The sequence below is a fragment of the Pseudopodoces humilis genome, chromosome 9 (assembly GCF_049639895.1).
Source record: "Pseudopodoces humilis isolate 2021_Gansu_Grassland_sample_001 chromosome 9, ASM4963989v1, whole genome shotgun sequence".
NCBI lineage: Eukaryota > Metazoa > Chordata > Aves > Passeriformes > Paridae > Pseudopodoces > Pseudopodoces humilis.
In genome coordinates, this window is record NC_142208.1 from 26675046 (window position 1) to 26697062 (window position 22017).

At 36.7% G+C, this 22017-nt stretch overlaps 1 protein-coding gene across 9 annotated transcripts in view; it reads left to right on the forward strand.

The window, feature by feature from the left end:
• RBM20 (RNA binding motif protein 20) overlaps positions 1 to 22017 on the forward strand; it is a 113165-nt gene that overhangs the window by 25392 nt on the left and 65756 nt on the right. The window contains exon 1 of one of the 9 annotated variants that reach the window (XM_088059667.1): positions 7313 to 7432. The exons of the other annotated variants lie outside the window; for them this stretch is intronic. Within the exon in view, the coding sequence (XP_087915793.1) occupies positions 7419 to 7432 (14 nt within the window). The 5' untranslated portion in view covers positions 7313 to 7418. Of the gene's footprint in view, positions 1 to 7312; positions 7433 to 22017 lie in introns of those variants that run through there. 9 annotated transcript variants of the gene reach the window in all.

The window sequence follows — 22017 nt, forward strand, 5'->3', positions numbered from 1 at the left end:
AAAGGAAAAGAGAATTTTGTGCTTGCGAGTCTTGAAGAATTGCTGATTGTTCTTCTAGATAATCCTAAAAGTACACTTCTCAAGGTGGCAAAAATAACTATTTTTGTAATGTCTCTGCCTGTTTAAAAGTATCTTATCAGCCTTATTTTAAAGCACACTTTGAATTCTATAATGTCCTTTTCAATAGTTGGGATTAAATAACTGGAGAATTAGAAACTGTATCTGTTTTTTAGCATCTTGAGCATTTATCCATTTGTTTGAATGCTGCAGAGTTCACATGAACAGATTTATTAGCTGAGCTAAACATGTGGGTTTAAAAAGACTCTAAAAATTCTTACTTTTTTCATATTTGGGCTTTAAATAGTTGTAATAGTAGACTTTATTTGAAGAATTTGAAGCATCTTTTTATTCCAAAAATGGCACATGAAATGTATTTAGGTGGGTAATAAATCTAAAGAGCCAGGTCATAAAGCACTTTTCACTGAAATTAATAAAAATAATGGCAAAATTCCTGTCACGTGATCTGATTATGAAAGCAGAATAAATAACTTTCTTGTGTAGCATATTGTGCAGGTGGAATAGAAAACATCTGACTCTGTGTTAGTAATAGAGATGTGTGTAATACATCAACATTTTTATGTGAGCATTTGTTTTTTGAGGGGTGTGTGTTTGTGTACTTCTATACAGTTTTATTTATGTAAGGAGCTCCTGATATAGAAATTATGCACAATTTTAACTATTAATATTACTAACCTTTCCCAATATATAAATACTCCATTCTGGTCTCCCACACAGCTGCCATGTCATCCAAAAAGTCCTGTGCTCCTTTCACCAGGGAATTGTGTAAAATCAGTGTTAAAGCAATGATGTGTATGATAAGCTGCATTGTCCAAAAGACCTCTTAGTTTCTTACCACATTTCTGGGGCTGCCTGGGTCAAAGCATTGATATGGTAGAAAGTGACTTTATATTTTCAGGGCGCAATTTTAGAAACAAATAGCTTGCCTTTTCCTCCAGTTGAGATTTCAGATTATTGCCTGACCTCTGACATGACCTAACTTTTACAGTAATGTCTAGAAAGTGCTCCTTCTATAGGTTTTACCATGTTTGTAATAAGTTTGTAACAAGGTTAGCCTGACCTGATTGTTTGGAGAGCTGGAGATCATGGAAGAGTTGATATTGTTGTATCAATGTGGCTTTGTATGGAGAATGTGTGTGTTTATATACATATATATATATATATACAGACAGAGATATATTTTCTTGAACTGGGGACGATCATCCTGTTGCATATTTCCTTGGGGATGCTGAAGTCTTGGAAGTAAAATAGGAATGACTGCCTGGGAAAGCCAATCCAGAGGTTTCATTTACCAAGCTCTCTGCAGGTTGCCCTGTTAAGGGCTTGGCTTTGTCTTACTGGTAAAAATATCTTAAGGAGCACGGTGGGATTTGTCAGCCCAGGGCTATTTGTAAAGGGGATTCACTGTGAAACTAAACTGCTGCTTGTTGTTGACCCTTGTTGGCTTTCAGCTGTGGAACAAGTTTCACAGAAATGGATCTAAGGGCTGTTGTGCAGATTTCGCTTGGCATGTTAGAAGTGGTGCTTGTCCCTTGCTGGCAAGGAGCAAGGATGGCTTCTCTTGTAGTGAGAGCAAGCCCTGCAGCATGTGCATCCTGGGCCAGAAATAAGCTAGGATGCTGGACATTCGGCATGGGAAAAATGGGTGACACTAAAGGCAACTGTGACTATACAGAACACCATGTTTGTCTGACAAGTTGCTCTGTGGTGCATTCTCAGGGCAGCATTTCTCTTCAGCAGCTGTCCATGAGCAATTTCTTCTGCCCGTCAGCACAGGACTAGTGGATAGACCAGGAACAATCTATAGCCCCTGTGACTGCAGTGGCTCTGCCCACTGCCAGCCTGTCCCACCCACTCCCTGAGAAAGTTACCCAGCTTTCTGCGTTGTTTTCTAATGCCTTCACTCTTTTGAGTCTTTCTGTACACCTAATAGAGTGTACTAACCAGACACTGGGGAATGTTCAAATTACCTTGCTGGTCCTGGAAAGCTCTATCCCAGTATGGTTTCTCTGAGCTGACTAATCCACTGCAAGAATGGATTCGGCAAGAAAATTTACCAGTGGAGATTTGCATTGGTACATAATTGGTTAAGGATATAAGGTATGGTTTTTATTAAGAACAATATCCTACTTAGGATTTCAGTAACATATTTTACAAATCACTCTTCAGACACTCTTTCTGGAGGTCAAACAGCATTATAAATGAAGAACGGATTCAGGAGGCTTCACAGTATTAGTGATATATTGTAATGCTTTCCAGATGGTAGAACATGATGTAATCCATACTGTCCAGTTTGTTTCACTGCACTGGATACTGTTGTATGCAGTAAGTAACCAATAGACTCTAAGAAGCTCATCAGGCTGTTATGAACAATAGCTGGTTAATCCATATGTTCTTTATTACGTTATGAAAACTGCAGATTAACAAATCACTTGGTGAATGCAGGAAGATTGATTGCTACTCAAAGCTCTTCGAGAACTGGATATGCAACTCGGATTAGTTTAGCTCAAGCTACACATTGGTGAATGAATTCCATTTTCCTCAGGGCTATGAAGTAGTTTACATCTGTTCAATTGCAAATTCCCCTAGCTGCACTGGGTAGTTTTGATTCGTCTTTGGAGAAATGGCAGGAATGTTGATTTGTTGCTGACTACATTGATCTGAAATAAAATCACAGCATTAGCATTGCTGGTTGTGTGGGCATGGTGGCTAAGGTCAAATTAATTGCAGCTTGCAGTTGCTCATAATTCTGCCAGTGTTTGTGCAGTAATGTTGTTTACTAACTGGTGCTTTTATTAGGCTGACAGACCATCATTTGAATGGCAAACCCATCAAATTTAAGTAGGCACTTAACTCAGGATTTTCTCAGCATTAATTGAAGGCGCCAGGGGTACTGCGCTGGGACAGGTGCAGTATTGCTGTGAAGAGGGAGGATTTGAGGAGTATATGGGGAGAGAAAACTCCCTGTGCATCTTGACATTCAGCTGTGTAGGGTTTCTCACTGGTACCCACATACAAGAAGTGTTCAAGGGAGATTAGGGCTGGGGTAGGAAGTTTCAGTCTGCGGGCAGTTATCCTGTAGAGTGAGTTTTGCAGGCACTTCTTCAGGCTATCCTACCCTTTGGTTAAATCCAGAAAAATGGGATGGAGAGAAGATTAGCAAAAAAGACATAAAAAGGTGTTTTTTATTAGCTTTTGGAAATGAAAATATTTCCTTAGGTGGGTTTAGTATCTTGTGGTTGTCTAACCATCCATGGACCATCTGCCCATAGGTTGCCATTGGTAGGTTCACATCACTGGGTTAGTTGATCTGATCTGGCATAGCACTTTCTACCCTGTCTGTAGGCTTTCAGGCAAGGAGGGTTGGAACAGGAGCAGAGAAACATGGAAAGAAGAGCAGTTTCCAACACAGTTGTTTTTTTAATGGTTGTGTGATGCTGTTTTACTCAGTGACTCCCTCATCTGGTTTTTATCATGCATGGCATTGATTAACTGGTAGCTGTTTTTAATTTTCCTTTATCGTGTCTCTGGGGAATTCCACAGTTCAGCGTCAGATCAACCCCTTGTAGGGAAGGATGGAAAGAGGAGAGGTTTGCATAATGCACATGTCTCATTTTACAGTTTCCTGATGATCTTTGGTTTGGCTGCTTGTAAGGAGCATTTGTTGTTTGTAGTCACTCAGCCAGGCTTGTTTATTGACTTAGGTTGTCTTTGTTCACTGCAGTGTTGCTGGTGATTGAAGTGCTTTGCCATTCTGATTGCTATGGCTTGTCCTCTGAAACAAAATTAACGACAGTGGCTTTTGGAAATTGAAGAGTAGCAAAAACCCAATCACATGTTTCATTAAATATTCCTCTGAGCCCAGGGGAAGAGCTGTGATGCTCAGTTTCATGTAACCTCTTTGCTTCTTTTTGCAAAGAGTTTGTGGAGAATGGGCTCACCAGTAATTTAAGGACTGAGAGAGGGAACAGAGGTGGGGAAGAGGTCCTGAAAGGATGCTGTTTTCATGCCCTTTTTCTCACAGACCTCCCTTTCCTCCTCCACTCCTCAGCAACTTTTTCATCAGGTTTTCTCCCACACAAAATTTTTTTAGTCTTCCTGATGTCCTGCCATGTCTGGATTGGCAATATTCCTAGTTTATTTTCCTTTAACAAGCCTTCTTTGATTTTAGATTTTTGGGGGTTTTTTTGTGCAATAATGGCTGCTTCTTCCTCAACAGCTGAACCTTGTGTATAAAGTACAAAGTAGAAATATCCATTGCTTCTTCCTGTTTGTAAGAAATGCCATAGAGAATCACAGCAGATTGGACACCTGGAAGGGTTTTTGCTCAGAAATCCAGCCTACTGACTTGGTTTAAGATGGTAGGAATAGAAATTCAACATTTGTTTGACTGAGAGAGACCAGAGATTTTCAGACTTGATAGAAAAAGAAAACTTTACATTCTGGAAATGTAACATTTATCTAAAGCCTGAAAATGCTCTATTAACAGTGGCTTTCTAGCATTACATGGTCTCTCCTCAAAAAGAAATTGACTGTCCTGATCAATGAGAGAGAGTGACTGTAAAAGATATTACCTTCCAGAAGAGAAGTAGAGAAACTTCTGCGAACCCTTTCCTGTATTTTAAAGAGGCTCTAAACTGAGTGGGGATTCTGCCTGGGAGGATTGTTGGCGTGCAGAGCGCTGCTGTAAGCATAGATTTTGTGTTGGCTCAGCGCACAGACTGCAGGGCTCGCAGCCGTAAGCGCAAAAGGTCAGGATCGCATTTAGCCCATAACTATCAACTCTGTGATACACTATTAGTCATAGAAACTTGAGAAATTTGTTAGATACCCTGAGTTTGATTTGGATATCTCGGGACAGATTTAAAACTCCATCACAATTTAAAGTGGTACTGCCAGTAGGAAAATCAGTTGATCAAAAGACAGCGTTTTTAAAAGATTTTACTTCTCTTCTGCTTTTTGTGAATTTACCATCAGCTTCTGATTTAAAAAAAAAAAAGTTATCTGTCAGTGTAAAAGCTGTCTGTCTAGAAGTAAATTCTTTAGACATAATATGATTAAAATACTTTCATGCATCTATTTAGTTGCAGCAGTAGTACAGGATCATTTTAGCACAAATAGGTTAAAAATTATTCAGATACAAGTGAGATTTTTTTTTATGATGCAAATGTTCCTTTAACATTCTTAACTACGTTTTTCCTCCCACCTCAGCTCTCAATTTCTAATTAATTCCAATTAGGCAATTTTTGTTAATCAGTAGCGTGGTACCATATTTTGTTGTTTTTTCTTAGGAGCTGTGTTTATCGAAATCCACCATGTCAAACTGTAACTTTTATAGGAAAGATACAGAGCAAACCATAAACCATTTCTCTTGCGTAAATCACTTCAGTCATTAGGTTGTGCATATTAACCTTGCCCTTTTTCTGTTTAAAGGGGGAGGCTTTTATGAAATAGTCACAGGTCATGGTCTTTTGTTCTATTTACAGAATTTTATTTTTTTTTTTTTCAGAAATCATAGAACAGGATCTCAAACTATATTGTTTATTTCCCATTGATAATAAAAAAAGATCAAACCAATAACCATCCAGAAGTCTTGTTCTATGCAGAGACTCATTTGAGTAGGTTAGTGGGAAGTGATATGGAACTGCCATGTGAAAGAACAAACAAAATGGAAAATCACTTAAGTTTATCCATTGGTTAACAGTAACATACTGTGGCACATCAGACAATTTTATTGTAATTACATACTTTCTATTTAGGTAGATCTAACAAAATAATGTCTCACATTTGTTCATATTGTAGCTCATTCTTGCTTACTCTATCAGCGTATTTCTTCCCTCCAAGACAACTGCAGAAATGTCCCATTTTTGTGTTTGTTCTCTAGATACGTTGAGCACAGAAGGTGAAATCATGAGCTCAAGAAGCCGATACTTTATGAGAAAATTTTAAATTGTTTTCCATCCTTGGATATATATGTAGTGCAGAAGGAGAGCACATGTTTTCATTTGTATCCCATCAAGAAGATTGCATACTACTGAAAAAACCCTCTTCCAAAAGTAGGAGTTAATTTTTCTGATGGAAGAAATTCCTGTGGGGTTAGAATCTCCGACTGGGAGACAGGCAGGTCAAATTCTTTATCACTTCCAAGCTAAACATATTTAGCTTAGAATTTTAGTTTGATTTATGTAATGAAAGCTATTTAGGCATGTCTGAATCTTTTTAGTAGTATTTTGAATTATTTTTCAGGGCACATACAGAAAAAACCTTGAATTTTTTTTTACAATGAACGGCTATATTTTTCTTGCTTAGGCTTGGATATAACTTATTAATTTAATTTAGTTCAAATTTGTAAAAACAAATCTTTTAAATAAGAGGAAGCCACATTCAAGAACAAATGTAATTGAATAATGTTAATTTCTTTGGTTTAGTGTGTTTTTGTTCTGTTCTGTACAGTAATACTTTGTCAAATGTGATAAGTTAAATACTACTTCATAATACCTGTGCTTTCAGTTACTATTTAAACATGATTTCCCCCCTTGATTTAATGAATTTTTTGTTCTCTCTGCAACTATTCAATGCCTTAGAATTCCATTATACCTGAAGATTTTGAAAGGCAAATATTAATTAACTAAAGCTTTCTGATCTTGAATTTAAAACACATTATGAAATTTTTGTTTGCATGTAGTCTTGGAAAACAACCTGTCAGTACTCAATTTATAGAACAGACATTATTTTAAAATAAAGGGAAAAAATTTTCCTTAAAAGAGAAGTTTCTCATGCAAGAGAGCCTTCCACTGGAAAATGTTTTTGTTCTGTTGGTTTGCAAGGAAATCTGCATGTCTTAGCTAAAAAGTATCCCACCACCTTTTTATTAATCAAACTGCATATTTCAGAATCTGGTTTATTTTATTTTATCATTAAATTATGAAATTCTATAGTGGAGAAAGCGTGGATCCAAAATATGCCTATTCAAATTAGATAAAATGAACTAATTTGTAATTGGGAGCACCCAGTGGAACCTGGCAGATAATCTTGTTCAATGCATTTACTAGGTCCTTAATCTACAAACTCTAGTTTACATTAATTTACAGATTGTCCTGACCTCAAGTTCTGTTTCAAGCACCCCGTTCCCTTTCAAAAGATAAATTTTCCATAGGCCAGTGCTTATCTGCCTGGCTTCCCGGCTGACTGGGATTTAAGCTATACTGGCTTGGACAGCACAAGCAGTTGAACCGTGTGAACTCACATGAGTGCTCAGCAAGAACATGGGGAATTACTGAGTTTCTATCAGAGGAAAGCAGACAAAATTTTATAAGAGGAAAAACGCAAAAACAAAGATAATGAATCAGAAAAGGTAGCGTATTTATTTGACTTGATGATACTGGTTTGTTAAAATTGCTTAGAATAACTTTTGGTAGTTAACGCTATTTTTTCTTTGATAGATAAGAAGGAGAACACAGTGTATCACTGCTGTGTGTGGCTACCCAATCTTTTGTTAAGTATTTGTGCCTTCAACATGTGATATTGCATTGAGTAAAAAAGGCAGAGGGAGATCCATGTGTTTTGGTTTTAATTTTCAGTGGAATGGGTTAGTGGTGGTTTTGTGAAGACACCTATTGAAAGCATAACACAAAAGAGAGGACTTCAGCATAGGATTTATTTTTCTTAATGGCTTCTATTGCTCTTGAAAAACATGCTTTTTCTCAAATATCATTCAGGGTTGTTGTTCCCAAATGACTCCACAGCAGATATGGGTGTTGTTTTTCTGAAGTGCTTAATGTGGTTTGCAAAACGACTAAGAATGAGATAACTGTGGAAATGTTCTCTGCTGCTTTCAGATGCAGACAGTCTATTTTTGACCTGGAGACCAATATCAAGCCCTGGGTTTTTGTTAGGTCAAAGGGGTGGGCACCAAAGGCCTTATCTCTTTTTTCCTTTGTTGACAACATACCCTTATCCTTCCTGGGTCCTGGGGTGACTGCTTGATAGTGCTGGCACTTAAAAGACCTAGATAGGAGAAGTCACAAACTTTTCTCTAATTTTAAGGATGTTCAATAAAATCTCTAGCAAGGCTCAGTGTGCTACAGGGCTGTGGAAGAACACTGCTAGTGAGACCAGGAAGCCGCAGGAAACCTTACTTAAACAGAGATCTGTTAAAAGCATGGATTAGTGTAAACAATTTGGAAGCATAAAATATTTTATAAACATCTTTTTTCATTTATTTATTAGTTTTGTTCAGTAGGTATACTTTTAAAGTGTATTTTTCTGGTGCATTTGGGATTTTTTTAATTAAGCAGTTAATTCCTTTAAATTCCTTTTTAAGAAGGGTGACAGCAATTACATAATGTTTTCTTTAAGAAGCTACTTAGATGCATTATTTAAAATATTTTTTGTTAGATAAGTGGTAAAAACTTAATATAGCCTCTCATAAAAGTAAGACACTGAAGGAAGCTTTAGAAGGAACATGTAAAATTCTATGCAAACCGTTAGAATGCATTTAAAAAAGTCATTGTGCTGTAGTGTGGTAGTGGGCCAATTCACTCACATTATGTTAAATGATGGGTTTTGTTTAACCATTTAATGTTTTGGCTTGACACTGCCCCCTGCCCCAAATTCTTGGACCCTGCAGTGTTGAAAGAGCAAAGCAGTTTAACTGCAGAGTTGCTGCTCTGTCTCTGTTTGTGGGTTAATAATAAAGAACTATATACCTAAGAAACGGTATGTTTTGATGGGCTTTATTTATGTTGGTATTTAAAAAAATAGAATAAAATAATGTAAATAAACTGTAACTGTGAAACTTTATTTTTTATTTTTTAGCTATAAATAATGCACAAGAAGAAAATCCCATAAGAGACTGTGCATTGTTGTCACTATGGATAAACATAGGCGATTTTGGCAAAGTGGTAGCTTTTCCTCTGTTTCCAATCCCTTACATATTATAGCAACTTCCTTCACTGGAAGGGAAGGGGCAAAGGGAAAACAATTTATTCAATATAGTCATTTAACTGACAAATGGTTCTCTATCTAAAGACATTTGCAAAATTTAAGCAGAACTTTGAAGGTGGAAGTGAAAATTCTTGAACTTCTGTGTTAAAAGAAAAATGATATTTTTTTGTGTGTGTTCAGACTGTATAAAATTGTAATTATTAATAATCACTAAGTTGCCTCTGTCTCTTCAACTTAACCATACCATAGAAAATACATTACAGGAATATTTTCCTCATGGTAAATACAGCATACTCTTTTCAGGAATTATTTTATTATTTCATGCCAATTCTTGACATGCCTACCAACATGAATATTTGTTGTGTGATTTGCAATAGTGGTAAATTATACCTGAAAAAGAAAATTAAGGTGACAAATAATATATATTTGACCTTGTGTTAGTGAAGCATTGCAGAAACTACTGTTTAATACCTGCACCTATATAATTTTATTAGGCAATGGGCAAAAATCTCTGTATGAGGTGAAAATACTGCTGTGAACAAAGGAAAATTGAAATTCTTTCAAAATGAGTTCTTAATCAGAGAAAACACAGTTATCATAAAAGCAGTTTATACAGTCCAGTAGCGCATGTATAAGATCATCTCTCAACATCTTCAATGTATTAAGTGCTTTATGTCTAAATTGTATGTATCTGCAGTGTTAATCTTACGGACCTGGGCAAACGGTTTTAAAATGGTTAGAACAAGTTTTATGAAATATAGCTCAGAGTATTTTTGTACCAAATGAAAAAAAAGTGCTATAAGTTCATATTGAGTAAGTTTAAAAAGCAATTGGAAGAGCTAAATAGATATTTCCTTGATATTACACTTCTTACTTATATCACTTTAGATAATTTCTCGGTGTCAGGTGAAAAACAGAAGTTAAATTGAAATCACAGAATAGATCATAGCCTAATTATGCCCCTGTTTTTCCTAAAGCAACAAAGATCTTCATATCCTTCAGGAGAAATTTGTTGGTCTATAATATTAATTAATATTACAATAAATGGTTTCTGTTGCAGTCATCCCCACAAGTGGTACTCCTATATTAATTACAAACAGTCCTAGTTATTAACTAAAGAGTCTGAATCAGACAATGCAGTCACTCCTTCTTCTGGAAGTTTGTAGTTCTGACTGCACAGATTTGTGAAAAGCTCTTATAAAAAACTACAAATTTAGCAGCATAGAATGCTCTGAAGCACTCCCTAATCCTATGGCTTGTAAATGTGGATTAATCCCCAGTGGCTCCTAGGACTAGATGAGTAGATACAAAAGTGTTTACCTGTTAAATGGTGTACTGTCAGTTTTTTCAGCGCATTGTAGGTGGCTCCTGGTTAAAGATCTGTGGAGTTGCCAAATGAAAGCGTCAATGTTTTTTAGTGTCATTCACCTGTTTTGCAACTGTCAAAAAAGGAAAAAAGCTTAGGGAAAAAAGTAGAAAAAATGAACTGTGATAAAGAATGAGCTTGGTCATTTGGTCCCAGCCAGGTCCTCTCCACCTCTGCGGTTGGAGATTTGGGATTATTTCTTTAAGCCACCTCTCTTGAAGGATTTAAACAGCCAAAATATTCTGCTTGTGTAGTAGAAATGGCTTAACATCTGCACCACACTGATGTTTTTTGTGTTAAAATTTGTTGTGGCGACTTTTTCAATTTTCCAGCCCCCAGCTTTCAGGCTCTTCATGTATGAAACAGGTAATACAAATCAGCAGAGTATCAGAACCATGCTGACTGTAACAGACTGCTTCAGTGGTATTTTGCTGTCCTTCATGTGGAGTTTGCTTTCTAAAGCAATGAGCTGTGTGTTTTTATTTTACCTGGAGTGAAAGCTAGAGAGGTTACTTTTTTATCAGATCTTACTGCTCGTCTTCGATATGGTTTGAGTAAAATATTTCCCAGTAAATGGAGTGGCAAAGAAAACTTATAATCTTGTCGCTTTTGCAGTGTTGTGTGACTGAAAACTGGAGTTGCTAAACTGCAGCAAAACTTTTCAGTACTGGCAGTGACCTGCTGTGTACAGCACTGGGGGCAAACCTGTGAAGGAGTTTAAGCTGCAAATTACTCATTTGCACAATATATCAAATACCACATTGATGGACATGAGATTTGTTTATCTTTTATAAATACTCCAAAGTCATTGTTAAAGTATACTTAATAAAATCAGAATGAAATTGTATTCTTTAGGAATAATTACTTCTGGAAGAGTTCTTTACATGTGCCTTTTTACTCAGTGCCTATGTATTATAATCTTATAACTAAGCAAATCATGCTGATTTAGAACTCAAATTACCAAATTATCCAATAAGTTATACCAATAAATATATCCTGTTTTATTACCTTCAAAGACCAGGAAACAGCATGAACCTTTCTGTTTCAGGAACATGAAAATACTTTTTTTATTCCTTTAAATATCTTCATCATATCTCTCAGTGAGATTGTACCAAAAATTAATATTTTAGAGACTCCCGTTCAACTCTCTCAGAATTTTAATTTTATGCAAAGTTCCCAAAATCAGTAGGCTTGAGGTTTTCTGTATGTTATTCATTAGTCCCCCTGGAGCTTGAAAATTTCTATTTTAGAATTAGCAATTCTTTTTCTGAATCTTTGCATCAGAAAACCTCCCAGGGCATGCAGGGAATCCTCTGCATGCTCTCTGGTATCTAAGCAAAATAGGTGTTAATATCCAGTATTAAGATTTGTTGAAGACTTGCAGAAGGAATAAATGCTGTATTTCTCAATAAAATGCTTAAAGAAAGAATGGAAATGTTGTCTTCGTTGTGCAGGAAAATTCTCATTGCATTCAGTTAGTGATTTCAAATACTCCTTTATGAATAGATGACATGAGACAATTCAAAGCCCGAGCTCAATAAATTCTCATCAATAGATCTTCAGTCCTAGAGATGTTATCCATGAAAGTTTGTTCACTTGTATTTTTGGGCTTGAGAGGAAAACAAAACAAAAGTCACCTTAAAATAAGCCAACTTTCAAACATGTGGAGATGTTGGTAACCTTGACCGGTCTCATCAAGAAGTGCCCCCTAAAAGAGCCAATGGAATTAGCAATTTTCTTTCCTTCATAACACAACTGGGACAGAGAAACCCCCTTTTCTTTAGCGGGAATGCTTGGACGCCATCCAGTCAACTGGGAACAAAGAGTTGTCTGTCAGGGTCCGGGGAGCCCCCACATCTGCTTTATAAACAGGATGTGGGGAAGGGTAAAATCCTCTCCATTTGTGACGCTAACATGGCTTTGAGAACACCTGGAATTACTGGACCCAGCATTTGAATCTTATTTCTGGAGCTGATTTCTGATAGACTAAATCCCTTTAGAGGCCAAGTTTCTGTGTTTTGTGGGAGGTTGGAGCTCGGGTACATTTTCCACTGAAGGTCCTGAACCATAAAACCTGAGCCCAGCTCTCCTGTGGAAAACTGTAAAATAATTTCAACAAATAACCTCTGGAAGACTGTTTATCCTGATTCTAGCTTCTATTAAAAAAAGAAACAACCCAAACCCCAAAACAAGCAATAAAACAAAGTCATAAGCAAGCAAAATCTTGGAGTAGTTTTTACTGCATTCCATTGTCCACTCAGAATTTTGTAAGCAAACACAAATATGTGCCTTTATTTTTGTTGATTAGTTTCTGTTTTAGTTGATTTAATTTGTGTGAATGTTCAATGAAGCAGAGAACGTTAAACACATAATCAGGTTGTTTAAGGAAGTTCTTTGTATGCTTGAAAGAGTGCTAAAAAATGCCTGTGCATTTTCGGTAGAGCATGAAAGTGTTTTCTCTGATCAGTGTGCAGTGAAAATGGCCCAAGTACGTCATAGTAGCAGTCAGCTTTTAGCAGAATGCATTTCAACAGTTTCTAAGATAAATCGCTAGTTAATAAAAGGAAGAAATATTTTGGCAGACAGTTTGTGTTTCTATACTTCATATTAATCCATCTCTCTCTGCTTCCAACTAAATATGCTGTCAGAGAATTCTGTCAATGTTATAGATAAGTAGTGCAGTTTACTTTTATTAAATTTGGGTTTGGTTTTTGTGCATCATGTCAAAAAGTTTTGTTGGGTATGTATAATTTTGTTTGTTTCATTTGCAATGGGAAAACCATAAATGGACAACCATGGCCTGACTGCTAGATTTAAGCAGTGTTACAAAACTTGTCTGGAAACCTATAAAAGCTCTACTTTCTATTTCAAAGATTATTTTTTTTATTTAATCAGTGGCCTGATTGCCTGCGTATTAAGTAGTGTAGAATTACTTAATATAAAAATGAATAATCTGTTTCAGAATACATATTGCAGTACATTTTACAAAACAATTGTAATAAAAAAATGTGATTACAATCATCTTTATTTTTGGAATTTTAATTTTTGTAGGAAAGGTCTGAGAGTAAAGGGTTGACAACCAAAATTGAAATTATATGTTATTGAAACTAGTGGATATGTATGTTAATGACTGCTTTTTGTATTAAGTCATCATAATTTATGATAGCACATAATCTTAAAAGTATATAAACTTGTTTTTGATCTTTTTAATATTGGAAAAACCCTGAAATTAAAGGGGTGATGCAGTACTTGTTGAGGGGCAATTGAGTTGTTTATTCTGTTTCATTTTTATAATAAATCCCAAAAGTTAAGAATGCTTATAGATATTTCAGTCATCTGAGTTTCTGCTGGTTTTCATGAGTACAAGTCTCAGTGATGTGCTCAGAGTATCAAAATTTGTTTGTATTCAGCTTTGGTTGCTAAGAATGAATGTTCAGTTTCATCTGTTGTAAAATTGTCATCTTAAAAAAAATCTTTAAGAAACCACAAATTACAAAAGTGTTAATGTCTCAGATGGGTTTGTTACATGCTTCTCAGCAGAGAAGTCTGCAAATTACTGAAACTATAGCACTGGGCATATAAATTCAAATAAAGATAATGATAAGATTGTTTGAAGGATTAGTTTTAAATCTTAAAACATAGAGAATATTTTAAATGTAAAAAGTTAGGTGCTGGAAGGAAAATCCTGGTGACAGCATTGGTGTTAATCTGGCTGGTTCACAGTTTGCCTTCACTCTTTCTTCTGACAGTCTTAATGCCGTGTAATCCTTCATAATCTAAAACTGGCTATGCACTTCCTTTTACTGTGAAATAAAATATCACCTAGAGGTAAAAAGAAAAGAAGGAGTAACAGTTATAAACAAAAACCCCAATGTAAATAACAGATGTTTTTCTAATTCCTTGGGAGAAAGTATCACAGTTGCTATAACTTTGAGAATAATTTTCCATTACTATGCTGCTGGCAATCTATTCAACACTTAAGAAATTTGTTTTTCTCTATTGCTGTTCTGAGAGGATTGAGTTGCATGTACAGCTAGAAGCTGCTATGCTGTTGGCTTGTTAGAATAAAGTGCAATGAAAATAATCCTAGGTGTTGGCTGTCATAGTAGGAAAATTGTATTTAAAACATCTCATTCTTTGTGAATTATCTAAAAATAGCTTTTCTTAGGTTAGAAATGTGGTTTTAAAAAATAGTAATTCCTGGTTTGAATCGATGGTTTGTTATCTTTTTTAGCTGAGTATTTTAAAACTTTTTTTTAGTAAATTTTAAGTATATTTCTATATATTTCTAAGAAGGACAGTATAAGTATATAGCAGATATAAAGGACCATTGATAGGTAGTAAAGGATAAACAATCTCTTGGATGTGGCATTTCATCAATATGTGAGAGTAGCTAAAATGTTACATAATTTCTGTTCCTCAAAAGTTAATATATGCATGTTAATACTGGCAGTGAAGAAATTTTTTTGAAATCCTCGCTGAGCTCAGGAGGCTCTGTGCTGTCCAGAGCGTACAGGGAACAAACACAGAAACATTTTGATGTTATAATTAGATGTCAGTTTGCTACAAAGATTAAATAATATAAACTTTTCATGTCAGAAAATTCTTTGATGTGTTTGGCATTAGATTTTTGTGGGGGATATATATGTATATAATAGATCATTACATAAATATTTTTAATTACCACTAGTCCATGTTATAATACTGGAGTCAACTAATGGTTATACTTAACTATTTCAGTGGGTTTAAGGTTGCATTTTAAAATTTTGAAGGATATACATTTGTTTTCCTTTGCACGTGTTTAAATATCTTGAAAGCAGTTTAGTTTTTTTTCAGTTGTATAACTGTACTTTTCCTTTATTGAACCATTTTTATTCTTCTACCTTAGGAGAAGCTGTTTGCCAAACAAAAAAAATAACATATGTTACCCGCACACTTGAAAACGAACTGGAAATAAAGAGCAGTTGTGTATATTATGAATTCCCGGTCTAGAAACACACATGCTGTACGGTCTCTTCTTTCTTCTTTCTTTGAGTTTAGGAAGCTTGAAACTAACTGGCTTTTTTAAAAAATGAAGTTTATATTAGATTTCCTTTAATTTTTATATCCAACCAATTATCAGTGTTTTCTTTTCAGGTACTTTTAAGGAACATGCAAAATAAAAATACCTGAAAATTATTCTGTAACTCCTGTAAGATCTGTAAAAACTAATGACTGGAATATAGGGCGGATGAAATTACAGACATCGCATTAATCTACCATGGTACTGCAAAATCTACTTAAAATTGTAATAACTAAGTAAAAGCATGAGGTTGTTATGTTTCCCACGATATTTAGGGCAGGAGTAGTCTGTCGGTGCTAGGACAAGAGCGGTAACTTGCAGTAAACCTGTTGAATTCCCCACCTGGCCTTAGGCGAGGGGACTGCTCTCCCCTCGCTCCATGGTGGCACTGCTCGCACAGCCAACGGGGACAGGCGGGCGTCCCCGGCACCGAGAGCTCCCTGTGCCATTCCCCTGCGCACATCTGACAGCCATGGGTGCCTCCACCTCAAAGACTTTGTTAAGGATTAGAGGGCTTTGCAAGGGTTCTGTGGTTTCATTGCTCCGAGCGTTGGAAAATGCGGTTGCAGCTTACATGGGTAGAGGTTACAATCCGGTTTGAAAAATGAGCTACAAGAGGTCCCCATTGCGCCGTGGATTAAATGTGAGTCGAAGCACCAAAAAGAGAAAAATAAAGGTGGAGAGAACAAAGGAGATAAGTAACACTGACAAGTAAGCTAGGCACACAGACTAGTTCTGGAAGTACTTGGGTTGCCTTGACCCGAGAGTAAATATCTTAATAGTTATTTGGCAGTATATATTTGGCTAGTGGTAAGGCTCTGCAATATCTTGCATCCTTTTAAATTTACATATTAATTAAAAATAGAACATGTCATTCCCATGTGAATGAACTGGGATACTCTCTGAGTGCAGTTTAAAAGATCAGTATTATAATTGAAGCCATAGAAAACACAGGTGCAGAGAACATAAATAAGATTGCACATGTTTTAGCCATTCCATATCGTGAACTGTTTAATTATCCTTCTTTGCTTGTAATTGAATATATCCAAAGCAGGCTTGTGTTTATGAACAGCAATGGGGTGATATTTTTTACAAGTTTCCTTTATGACATTGCCATCTTAATTGACACTCTTGACTAAAAGTCATTTTATTACCTTTAAGCCTGTCAAGATCAGTAAGTGATTCTTTTTTCATGGCTTGATATCAATGAGACTAGTGTGGCACGTAGAAATTTTATTTGTGCTAAGATGTATATGATTAAGTTTTATAGCAGAGAGTTAAGAAAGCTTGCAGCTTTTTCTTTTTAAATGGGCATGAAAATCATTGATGTGCATAATCAAAGGTAATAGTAATTTCTAAGGAAAAAGCACCTGCCAGAAAACTTCATGGGGTGGGGAAAGACAGTCTGTGTTCACACTATGGTTTTGAGTGTAAAGCCCAGTTGGAAGTATCTGAGGTTGAATGTTTTTGTTGACTTCTGCACAGCAAACTGGTATGTCTGATTTGTATTCCCAGTGAATAAAACACCTGTATCACCAAACCTGCCTATTGCTCTCAGCAAAGGCAGACCACATTATTTAACCTCTGGAAGAAGTCAGTGTTACCATGGTGTGGGAGCTACATGGGTTTGCTTTATCCACTTCTGGCTGTGTTGCTGTTGCTTGGTGCATCAGTAGGATGCTGGTGGTCAGGATGGCTCTATTTCCCAGTAACCTGAAGACTTCTGGATTTCAGCTTTCTTGACAACTGGGATTATATGTAGCTTTTGGTGGCCTTCTCAAGCTGCTAAAATGGCCACATTTTGCTGTGAGTTTGCCTATCTTGGTCATGTAGAAAGTGTTGGATGGAAAGAAAATATGAAAGAGGGGTGAAACTTTTGAAACTGGTGGACCTCTGAAGTCAGTGTCAGAATTGTGGTCAATGTGTTTATTAGTAATTAACAGTGATACTTTGGAAATAACCATCCCCCAAAACAGACTTGCCATTACAAACAAGAAAAGAAATTACCACTTTTCTTGAAGTTCACTACATGGAAGCAACATACAGGCTTTTATATGCATTCTTTGGTTTGGGGAGGAGCTAGTTTTTTCAGGCCAGTGTTAGGCTGGAGAGAGGTTTGCAAAGAGGTCACCAAGCTGTTGGAAGAATTACTGTGGCATTGCTGCAGTTAGTGGGTTTGTAATGTTGGGGCACTGGAGTGACATTGAGGCTGGTTGATCTCTTCCAAAAAGAGATTTATTTTCTCCTCTGAACTCTGAGAATAAGTTTAGAGGTGATTATAGTACGCTGTATCATTTACATAACTTATCTATCAGTAACACTTCCCATATTGTCAAGTGTGTGTGTTTATATATATGCCTGCTGAAAGGATTGGGTTCAAAGGATAAACTCTGACGGTGATGTGGACTCTATTTGACCTTGTCAGAAGGTAAGTACCTCCTCTTTGGTTCTACTGCTTTTCATAAAAGAAAAACCAAATGCCTGCATGAGCCATTTCTTCTTCCCCTACCCAGACTATGCAGGACTTGTAAGAAAAAGGAACAAGTCTAATTATAACCCTAAAGCTTTTGATGACAATCTATTTTAGTTTTTGTTTATAAGCATTTTATGTTAAAGACTTGACTCACGTTTCAGATAAACGGCTGAAATACCAAGGATTTTGTTCACTGTTGATAGTCAGCAATGTCTGTAAGTGTGGCTTTTCACCAGTTTTCATGCTATATTAATCTCAAAGTTTGAGAGCAATGGTGGGACCTGTCTCCTCACCATCAGTCCTCAGCCTGTGTGCTGGATGTGTCAGCACAATGCCGCTGGCAGATGGAAGAGTTGCAGTAAATATGCACAGTTATGGTTTAAATGAAAAAGCTGTGGGAAAGGAAATACATTAATCCACTACGGCTGTTTTTGCTTTTATGTAAGCCTCTGTATTAAATTGTGAGTTTTTTCTGGATTTACTCTTTAAATTTCTAGATTCCTTTCTTGATTGTAGGAGGAAATAGAATAAAAATTGAACTGAAGCATTAAAAAGCTCCCAAAAACCAGAAGCAACTGAGAATTAATTAGGTTGTGCAGGTGGAAAGAAGTCCTTTTCCATGGGCCTTTTTCTTGAACATGCTTCAGGAAATCTTGGTGTAGAGATCATAAAACACGTACTCTTCTACAAGTGCATTGTTTGTTCAGGTGGTGTTGTGGAAATGATGTTCAGGAGGTGGTTTAAAGCCAGAAAAGATCACATGAATCTGGGAAGAGATAAACTTGATGAATGATTGAGTACAAACTTGATACTTCAAAGTATACTTAATGTTTGGTCTTTTAACTCTTTGGGGTTTTGCTATTTTCTTCCTACATAATCAGGAATTTCACTGAAAGAGTGAATCTAATTCTCTTTCTTTGATATTTGTCATTTTAAGAGCATTTAGGCCAAACATCTCAGGCCAAAAAGGAGAGGATATTGAAAATTTTACAAAACTTGTTATTTTTTTTTTGGTTTTTTTTAATTCAAAAGTATTAATATAGTTTTGTGTCTCAAGCACCTAATTTTTGTTTTGACTCTTACATCATCATCATGGTTTTTTTTCAATCACTACAATTTTTATATCCTGAAGGAAGGAAATATCATGTTCCATACAAATCTGGAGGAAAATATCTTTTCCTGTCCCATTTCCCTTATCCATTCATTGTAAATCATCTTTAAGGTACATTAAATCTGTATTTATACTTTTACATTGACCCCTGCCCAGTGTGGCACCAGTGCAGGGTCTCCAGTGTCTCCATAGGGTTCTGAGGGAGGAGTTTAGGCTCCCGCTCTCTGCAGATGCCACAGCTGCTGTTGTGGCATGTGGCACGGCTAGTTTGCCTGTTTGATGTTGATGTGGGTGTTGCTGCAAGGGCTGATGACAAGTGGTTGTGCACAGAGGACATGGGTAGCAGGAGCCTAAGCTTTCTTTGCAGAAGTGCTGTTAAAATGGAATAAAATGCCTGCTCAAAATGGGGTAGGAGTGGCAGAGGTGGGCACTGATCCAAGCCTAATGTATCTGCACGTCTTTCCAGTTGGTTTTGGTCCTTGTTGGGATGGATGAAGCTGTGGGCAGAGTTCTGTGTTGTTACATCTCAACCCATTTCTTGTGCTCAAGCCAGTTTATTTTAAGCTATCTTGAAATATCTCTATGCTCCACCATAGTGGGTAATGTATGCAAAGTCATGCATCTCAGTGCTATCAGTTGCAAATTACTCTCCTGTCACATGGAAACCTTACAAGGAAAAAAAGATAAATAGTAAGTAAATAGTGTAAGACTCAAGTTAAACTGTTGCTGACTTTTAAATATTGCTCTCTTGCTTTCCAGAAACTTTTGTGGAAGCTGAAATACTCTAGGAAAAGGTGGCCACCTAAGGACACTGCTGAATTAAGCCATGGCTTATGTATGTTCTGTTGTGTCAGTAATTTCATATCCTCCTAAGAGCTTGTCGATCTTCTTACAAGAGTTTGATGTGAACAACGCCAGGGCAGAAGCTGATGTAAAATATGTATTACACAGCCAAGTCATGCACAGTGAAATGGGTAAACCCACATGCATATGGCCTGTGGGTGCCTCCTCACTAGTTAAATGTTATTTTTGTCAGGTCTCTTGTGGTACTGATATGCACAATCGGTTTTGCTCACCTACTTGTGTCTTTTCAACACTGAAAGAGCATTAATAACATACAAATATTACCATAATAAGCTAAAAAACAGGAAAACTGCATCAGAGATTATTAAAAAAAATGTTGAAGTACATTATGAGCAGAATAGCTTCAAGTTCAATTCTCAAATAAGCTTTTGTCCTTAGGAAAAAATCCTTTCCAGAGGAAAATTTTGTATTGGCCAGCACTAGCTCTGATGCAGATGGGGCACCTAATTCCCTTCTGAAGGAGACATTGTAGCCATGTAAAAAGGAGAAGATGCAGATGTTTTTCTTGTTCAGATCCTCTCCTCAGTTAATGCCATACTATGCACCATGTGTGCACCATGCCATGTGAATCCTGCAATTCTCAGAAAGGCTTTCTTTAAACATACACAGCAACATTCCAGAGCTCTGGTGACACGGATCCCCATCACAACCTTTCTCCTTCATGCATCTTTTCTAGTGTTTGACCCTGCCAGATACATAAATACCTTAGGAATTAAGTTTTACAGACTTATTTCCCTTGCTGCTTGTTTTCTCATGTAAGACGTCTTTCCTTTTGTGCATGAGTTATTTTGTGCATGTTTTGTTGCATGAAATTTGTTGTTAGATAAAAGGTACAATTTCTTGTTCACAACCATAGGATTGCAATCTGAAGTTTCATCAATGTCTGCACAACTTTCTGCCACCATTGCATTTTGAGATAAAAAATGTGAATCTCTTTTACCCCACGAACTGACGGGTTCCTTTTCTTTTGAAGTGCTTAATTGTTCTGTGACTTGTCGAAGTGAAATATGCCAGATGTTTCCCTCCTACCAGAGTAGGGGAGAAGTTTTCCTGACCTCAAGAAAACAGACTGAAGAACAGCCTAATTTTGTTTGGGCAGTAAACTGTGGTTCCAGCCTCTTGTCTGGGTGTCTTGTAATCCATGTCCCTAATAGAAGTATCCACTGGCATATGCAGAGACTGAGAGGAAGGATTACACCATGTTACTGAGTCTATTTCAGAATCAAGGAAATGAACTCATCATCTGGGGGAATGAATTCCTCAGTCTATTGTATTTTAGAAATAACCTTGTATTTAATTGCTTAAAAGCATTTTTAAAGTACCTTTAATTGCATCAGAGGATGATGCTGTCCTTCTGATAAATGTCCCTATGCAGACTACCAGAGGCCATGACATTCCTCTTACCCCATCCTGATAATCCGAAAATCTTATGTGCTGGAGCATCTGCTCCAGGGCAGTAACATAGGAACATCAGATAAATTTTGTGTTTCATTCCTTGGTGGCTACATTTGCCAGGAAGTTATACAATAAGATTGTGTGAGAAAAAGGCGTCACACCAAATCCTAATGGGATCTCTTCCCTAGGAATAAGAAAATTAGAAATATATTAATGACAATGCATATATATTGATGGCTAGAAGAAATGGGACTGACTCTTGACATAATTATTTTATCTAAGAAAGAAGTTTTACACTAATCTTGAGACAGAGTATTGTAAGGCCACTGCTTAATCCCTGTATGTTACATCAGAGTCCTAGGTCTGCTGCACTTGAGCTGGAGAGCTCCATTCTCCTGGGTTTGTAGCAGCTTTTCTTGGGCTATCCTGAAATTTGGGACTTTATTGCATGATGGGATAAACCTTCTAAATTTGGGGATCATCTGCTGTTTTGTTTCCCAAAACACAACATTCCTCTACCATAGTTTTAATTCAAGTTTTACTGCTTTTTTCATATGAACATGTGGGAGTAGCAGTATTTTTCTGATCCTACCCCACAAGCAGCAGGAGCTGTGCATGTTCACCTGCACAGTACTGAACCCCCTTTATCTTTAGCTGAGCAAAACTGAAAGCTTGAAAATGAACGGGGAGACAAGAGGGGCAGGAATCTGATGTGCAGGAGA